Source organism: Amaranthus tricolor, chromosome 6 (assembly GCF_026212465.1).
Source record: "Amaranthus tricolor cultivar Red isolate AtriRed21 chromosome 6, ASM2621246v1, whole genome shotgun sequence".
Taxonomy (NCBI): Eukaryota; Viridiplantae; Streptophyta; class Magnoliopsida; order Caryophyllales; family Amaranthaceae; genus Amaranthus; species Amaranthus tricolor.
Genome location: NC_080052.1, coordinates 27,071,498 through 27,079,347, shown reverse-complemented (window position 1 = coordinate 27,079,347; position 7,850 = coordinate 27,071,498). Strand labels below are relative to the sequence as shown.

The 7,850-nt window shown below is 27.6% G+C and overlaps 1 protein-coding gene across 1 annotated transcript; it reads left to right on the top strand.

Annotated features, from left to right (window-relative positions):
* Nucleotides 1–2,489, top strand: LOC130815127 (feruloyl CoA ortho-hydroxylase F6H1-3-like). Its single transcript, XM_057681487.1, has 2 exons — nucleotides 1–648; nucleotides 1,564–2,489. Exons 1-2 carry the CDS (start codon nucleotides 140–142, stop codon nucleotides 2,144–2,146), a joined length of 1,092 nt encoding a protein of 363 aa, XP_057537470.1. The 5' UTR covers nucleotides 1–139; the 3' UTR covers nucleotides 2,147–2,489.
* Nucleotides 2,490–7,850: the final 5,361 nt, after the last annotated feature.

Genomic DNA, 7,850 nt, shown 5'->3' with positions numbered 1-7,850 from the left:
TTCTTAATCAAATTAGTACTTCTATATAATCTCACATTCCATAATTTAGCCTCTCCCAAGTCCCAAGTCCCAAGTCCCAATTCCCAATTCCAAATACTTAGCTTGCTGCATTCCATATACATCCATTGCTCTAATAATAATGTCTACATTCTCTCCAATACTACCCAAAAACATCAATGAATTTGTCCAGAATCAAGGGCAAGGTGTAAAGGGGTTAGCTGATATAGACATAAAAACATTACCCAACCAATATATCCAGCCACCAGAAAACAGGTTTAACATGGACCAGATCACAGCAGATCACAGTCAGAAGATGTCAATCCCCATCATCGACATGTCGAATCAGGATGATGCAACAATGGAAGATTTAATCTGTGATGCAGCAGAGAAATGGGGTTTCTTACAAATAGTGAATCATGGTGTGGGTGTTGAGGAATTAGAGGATCTGAAAAGGGCAGCATACAGGTTTTTTGAGTTGGGTGTTGAGGAGAAAGCTAAGTATTTAGAGAAGAATTCTGGAACAGTAAATGTGAAGTATGGTACTAGCTTTGCTCCTAATTTTGAGACTGTTTTGGAATGGAAAGATTATCTTAGTCTCTTGTTTGTGTCTGAGGAAGATGCACTTACTTATTGGCCTATTGCTTGCAGGTTGACTACTTTCTTTCTTTTGCTTCTTTTTACATCTTGCTTAATTACTTGATTTCATTTGTGTCAACCTCAATGGTTCATAGTTTGGTACTCTCTTCATACTACTCAATTTACATTATTTATCATCTTTTCCACTTAATTTGTATCATTTTTAACTTTAGATAATAGTTCACCGCTTTCTTTTAACTCTTATCCATACTTTTTAACTTTTTTTTAGTTTTATGCACTCCCTTTTCATTTATTACCATTATCCATTTTTTATAACCGGACAGAACGAATATAGTGTATTGTCATATTGGATTTGCTTTATATCCCATCTTAGTATTAGAGACTATATTTAATTTTTAAGATTTACTTCCTTTGTCACTTTTATCAATTTAATATTATTATTATCTATTACATTTTGTATTATTTCTATTTTTGAAAATGAACCCAATCCTTTTAGATGCAGAACATATAAAAGGGTATGGGTGGTTGACAACTAGTTTTTTAATTATTTTTTTTTTGGCTTTTGACTTTTTGGCCAGTCAGATAACCAAAATAAATAATTGATAAACGGTTTTTAAGCTAGAAAGTTGTCTTTTAAGTCAAACCAAAAAGCTATCTAGAGTAGCCTTTTAATTAACTCTATACCTATTTTTTCTCTAATAAGTAGCCAACAGTTAACAATTTATTTTTGCCAAACACAAGATTAACAACTGACTATCTGTCAATATTTTCATCTAATCAAATCAATCAACAACTTTAGCCAGTAGACACTTTCCAAAGAGAATCATCATGCATCATGCATCATGCTACACTAAATATATAAGCCCTCCACTTTCACCACTCAACTTTTAGTGCCCAATCGTTGGTTTGATTTTTAGCTAAGTTCAATTTTTGAATAGCATATACTCATAAACCTTTTCAACATAGGGATGAAGTATTGAACTATGTGAAGGGTACTGAAAATCTCCTAAGAAGACTTTTCAAGATTCTATTAAAGGGATTAAACATTCATGAAATTGACAAAGAAAAGGAACTTCTCTTGATGGGTTCAAAGAGAATCAACCTAAACTGTTACCCAAAATGTCCAAACCCTGAGCTAACTTATGGAGTTAGTAGTCATTCCGATGTAATAACCCTAACAATTCTCCTCCAAGACGAGGTCGGAGGGCTCTATGTTCGAAAGTTAGATGATGAGAAAACTTGGATTCATGTACCACCTATTAAGGGTGCACTTGTAATCAATATAGGGGATTCACTTCAAATACTTAGCAATGGTAAGTATAAGAGTATAGAGCATTTGGTGATTGCTAATGGAAATAATAATAGGGTTTCAATCCCAATCTTTGTTATGCCAAGTTCAAATCATGTGATTGCACCATTTCAAGAGATTATTGATAAGGGAGATAAGCCTATGTATAAAGGAGTTCTTTACTCGAATTATCTTAAGCACTTTTATGGAAAACCTCATGACGGTAAAGCTACTATTGAATTTGCTACTATTTCTAGCTAGTTTATACTTCTTTTTGTTGTTAAAGAAAAGGGATTGGACTAAATGTTGTGATGATCAAGTTTGAAGAAATAAATACTCTAAAAAGTATTTTTATTTTGTGTTTTTTGTAATAGAATAATAAAGTTTATGATAGCGTTGTAATTAAGAAATACTTTCTTCATTTTGTTTTTATTTTGGCTTTTTTTGTAATTTTTTGTATTGGTGAAAAAACGTTGGTCAAATTCAGAGTTGGTTTTCAACATGTGCAAGATAAATGATAAGAGTACATGTTCGGAACCATCTCAAAGTGAGTGCTTTTGTTAGTTTGAGTTAAAATCGGTTACTGTAAAAGCTTTCCAGCAATGGTCCCAAAATGTAACAATATTGTTGTTTAAGCTTTATTAGATTTACCTTAATTGAACATTAAGTTGAGTAAGATTTGATTTCGATTTTTAATTTATTGTTGAAGATCTTATTAAATTGAATATGTAAAAAAAATAGAGCTTGATTGTTGTATGAATTTGAATTATACGTTTTTGGGCTTGAAAAGGGGTTTAGTCGATAAAGATCATATTTTTAATTGGATTTCACATTATTAGATTTGATACGTTTTATTGTGATCTCCTTCTTATCTTAATATTTGTGCAGATTTTAAATAGCATATTTACTCTAAACTGAAGTGTAACACCCCGTATTTTATCGGGTTTTAAAAATAAACTAAATAAATAGATATTATTAAATTAAATTATTTTACATAGATAATTATAAGAAATAAAGTAAGTTAAGTTTTAACAGTAACGTGTTTTACCGCGTACGTTATCGCGTAGCGTTTCTTTTCTGTTTTTTTAAAAAAAGTAATTAAATAATAAAAAAATAAAAAATAAAAATTAGTGGGAATGGGGAAGGGTGGCCAGTTGGAGGGAGTAAGGGAGGAGTTTTGTAACTCCTCATAAGTGTGCATTATGGCACAATTAATTGATTTTCTTTTAATTGCCTTTTTATTCAATTTCTTTCATCATTCCTATCATTTGCAAATGAGAAAAAAAAATCAGAAAAATTTTCTCTTCTTGCTCCTTCATTCGGCTACATTAAAAAAAAATAAAAAATTTCTTAAGGTTCTTTTGTTGTTTGAGTGGGTGTTCAATCCAACCTTTTAATCAAAAAGTAAGTCAGATTAAAAAAAAGATTCTATTTATAAAGTTGGGTTGTTATTTATAAATTTTATTTATAAAATTTTCTATGATGAAGTTTATTTGTTTTTGTTGTTTCATCCAATTTTTTGATTAAAGGAGTAAGTTTAGTTGAATTGTTAATTATAGATTTTATATATAAGATTTCTAAGATGAATTATATTTTATGTATGATGATATCCTATAACTTTCAGGAGGATTGTGAGTATTTTTTTTTTTTATTTTTTCTCTAATAATCCTTTAATAAATTTTGATTGGTTAAAAGGATTAACTTATGTTTCTTTTATAAAATTAAAAAAAAAAAAAAAAAAAAAAAAAAAAAAAAAAAACCTCTCTTGATTTATATTCTTTAACAAAGTTCAAATTTGTTATAAGAATTAAGTTTATATTGATATTTAAATAAATTTCTTTTACGATCTACATTTCTCTAACTAAATTTCAATTTATTAGATAAAATTTTAAATGGTATGGATTAAGTAATGTAGTCATCCAAGAGTTTATAAATCCTTTAGCAAAATTTGGTTTGCTTGAGGGATTGTGTTTATATATATGTCTTGATTCAAAAGGGTGATTTGGTTTTATGATTCTCTACAAAATTTTAATTTGTTAAGAGAATTAAGTACTTAATTTAATTATCATAATTTATGAAATTTTAAATTTTCTTGAAGGATCCTATGGATGGACATATTTTTTTTTAATTTGATGGCTTGTATGCTTTGATGATGGGGTTTTGTGTATTAATATATGTGTGGAAATATCAAGCGGTTGTGTGATAGAAACACTTGTCTTGTTTGTTTTATCTTAGTAGTTGTAAATTTGGTCTTGTTAGATTTATTTTGGTCATGAGATTAAAAGGGTTTAATAATTTGAATAATGTATATATATATATATATATATATATATATATATATATATATATATATATATATATATATATATATATATATATATATATATATATATATATATATATATATATATATAATATAATAATAATAATAATAATAATAATAATAATAATAATAATAATAATAAAATAATAGGAATTTTCGGACAGCAGCTGCTGCCTCGGCATTGCGCCCTATCCAAAAATGTTGGGCGTGTTTCGTTGTTGTTTTATGTACCCGATGTGTTAAAAACTCGTTAAACGCTTAAAATAATTAAAAATAGTAATTAGATGTTAGAAATTATGAAATTTGATACCCAAGGTAATTGATGCGTTCCGGACGCAGTGGTGAAGTCGGATTTTTCATTTGAATTTTCTAAACTGTCCGAAATGGCCATTTAAGTTTCTGGTTAAAATTTAAAGTTTGAAACTATTGGAAATTGGATCAAAACATTTAAAATTATCAAGTCTTAGTAATATCTTTGTAGTATGGAGTGGATTAAATGTGTAAACACGTTCTAATACGTGATCATTTTGTGTTTGTGTTATTTAGGACCTCGATTCATAAGAGGGTGGAATTTCTGTCGTGCTTGAACATCGTTTGTTTGCAACGCTTAAAGGTATACGCTTAGACCATACTGTTTATGTGGTTCTGCAAGTAGTGTTGTTTCATTTCTAATCGAGGCATTGTAAATCACATAAGGATTAGACATCTCAAATAATTTGAAAGAAGTTACTTGGAAGTTGAGTATTTATATGTTTGTTACCCAAAGGGGTTAACGTTTTGGTTTGGATTAGTACAATTATTGTTCCCATGGCAGTTTTGGATTATTACGGTCACCAAAGGGATATGCATACTTTACCTCTGACGAACCGCACAGGACGGGCAACGTCTTAGGTCGGTGGTTGCCTTGGGATTAGCTCTCCCAAGTGTATTCCTCCAAAAGAATTGGATTTTTACTTAAACGACCCGAACAGGACGGGCTACGTTACAAGTTGGGATTATCTAGTAATGAATGTATTAGAGCATTTGCATGCTAGGATGAACACAACACATTGCTTGTATTCAACCTGTTTGACAATTGTATGCAGTCTCTGACGTGTATTGGAATTGTTCTTTGGAACTTGTTACTTGCTGTCATACGACGACTAGCAGGTTGATTGCAGGTGGGGACTGGAGTGAGGACTCAACCTAGGACCCGTTATCATCAAGACAACGTTTTCTTATGTAATAAAATAATGAGTAGTAGAAATTTCAATTATGTAACAAAATTTTATTTCGGTTTCGTTCTCGTTTCGTTATTTCTGCTTAACTCTATTAGAGGCCAATAGGCTCTCGAGATGTAAGATAGGATTTTTCATAGTTTTGCTACCATCGTATGTTTTATTTCTGTTTATTCATAATCCTTTATCGATGGAACGTTGACGATCCTAGAGAAGATGTTTCTTTAGTGTCCGCTATGTGAACCAGGATCATGTTTTCATATGATTTTTTCCGGGTCACTTAAGCCGGACCGTTACACGAAGAGAGTATATTAAATCAGTATTCACATTGATGCCTTTTAAACTAATCCAATCAAGTGTTTCCTTGTTTTCTTGGTAAGTACATAACATAGGCAGGGTAGCAAAAGTATTAAAATGGAAATCCATCACTACCTCTTACTCAACATATGAACACAACTTGAACTTGAACCATGTTGAATAATGAAAACAATTATATACTTCTTTGTCTCAATCATTTAACTTGATTTAATTTGACATAAAAATAAAAAATTTCAATATATTAAGATAAAATTGTAAGGTTTTTGAAGAGATAATACATAGAAAAGTGGTCAGATTATATTTTAAATATAAAAAAATTCATTTAAAAATGTTAAAATGAAAAAGAGAAAAGTATATTGAATAAAGTAAACCTACATGCTTCAAGTCTCCCAGAAAACCATTGTGAGACAAAACAGTCCACAGCGCCCAATTTAATAAAACACAACTTGTCAAATGTTGTACAGTCCGCAATTTAACAAACCCCAACTTGTCAAAGGATCTACTTTCTAAATCTAAGTTAGTGGGAATTGTTGATTGGAACGAGCTAAAAATATTAGCTATTAAGTCACTTATGAAAGTTTTTGATAAAAAAAATAATTACTAGTTAGTCGTTTAAAAATAGATAAAAAGATAAAAACTAATAAAAAATTAGTATTTTTATAATATTTTATTTTGGCTCAAAAATTAATATTTTAATTGTTTTTAAAATTAATAACCGAGTGAAGTATGGTTTAAAAAGATTTACAAATAACAGAAAAACTTTATACCTTTTTAAACTTTTTTCATCTAAAACCGTTAACTTTCTTTTATGTTTTGAATTGAAAAATAAAAAAAAAAGAAAAAAACGGTTTTGAACGGAAAAAATTTAAAAAGGTTACGATTGTAAAACGCTCAATAATATAAGAATGCCATTAATAATGAAAAAAACTTAAAAATACCATTAATTAAGTGCCAAAAGTATGATAATTTTCATATTATTTAGGGAAATTTGCAAAGAAACACCTTTTAAAACCACTTTTTTGTAAAGAAACACCTTTTATAATTTTTTTTGTAAAAAAACACCTTTTAAGAGACTTTTTTTAAAAAAAAACACCTTAAATCAGTTTCCGGTAACTTTGGTCAACTTTCCGGCGTTGACTGGCATAGTCAACGCCGGAAAGTTGACCAAAGTCACCGGAAACTGATTTAAGGTGTTTTTTTTAAAAAAAAGTCTCTTAAAAGGTGTTTTTTTACAAAAAAAATTATAAAAGGTGTTTCTTTACAAAAAAGAGTTTTAAAAGGTGCTTCTTTGCAAATTTCCCTAATTATTATTATTATTAATTTTTTTAAAAATTTTTTTTAAAAATTTTTTTTTATATAATAATAAAAATAAATTTTTTTTAAAAAAATAATATTAATAATAAAAATAAAAATAAAAATAAAAACAAAAATTTTAAAAAAAGTTAAAAAAAATTTAAAAAAATTAATAATAATAATAAATATTATTATTCTTATTTTTTTAAAAAAAAATATTTTTTTAATTTAATTTTTATTTTTAATTTTATTATTGTTATTTTATATTTTTTTATACTTTTTATTTTTTTTATTATTAATAAATTTTTTAAATTTTTTTTAACTTTTTTTAAAATTTTTGTTTTTATTTTTATTTTTATTTTTATTATTAATATTATTTTTTTTAAAAAAATTTATTTTTATTATTATATAAAAAAAAATAAAAAAAAATTTTAAAAAAATTAATAATAATAATAATAAGGAAAATTTGCAAAGAAACACCTTTTAAAACCCTTTTTTGTAAAGAAACACCTTTTATAATTTTTTTTGTAAAAAAACACCTTTTAAAAGACTTTTTTTAAAAAAAAAAACACCTTAAATCAGTTTCCGGTGACTTTTGTCAACTTTCCGGCGTTGACTGGCATAGTCAACGCCGGAAAGTTGACAAAAGTCACCGGAAACTGATTTAAGGTGTCTTTTTTTAAAAAAAGTCTCTTAAAAGGTGTTTTTTTACAAAAAAAAATTATAAAAGGTGTTTCTTTGCAAAAAAGAGTTTTAAATGGTGTTTTTTTGCAAATTTCCCTATTATTTATCATTCCAATCATTCTCTAAAACA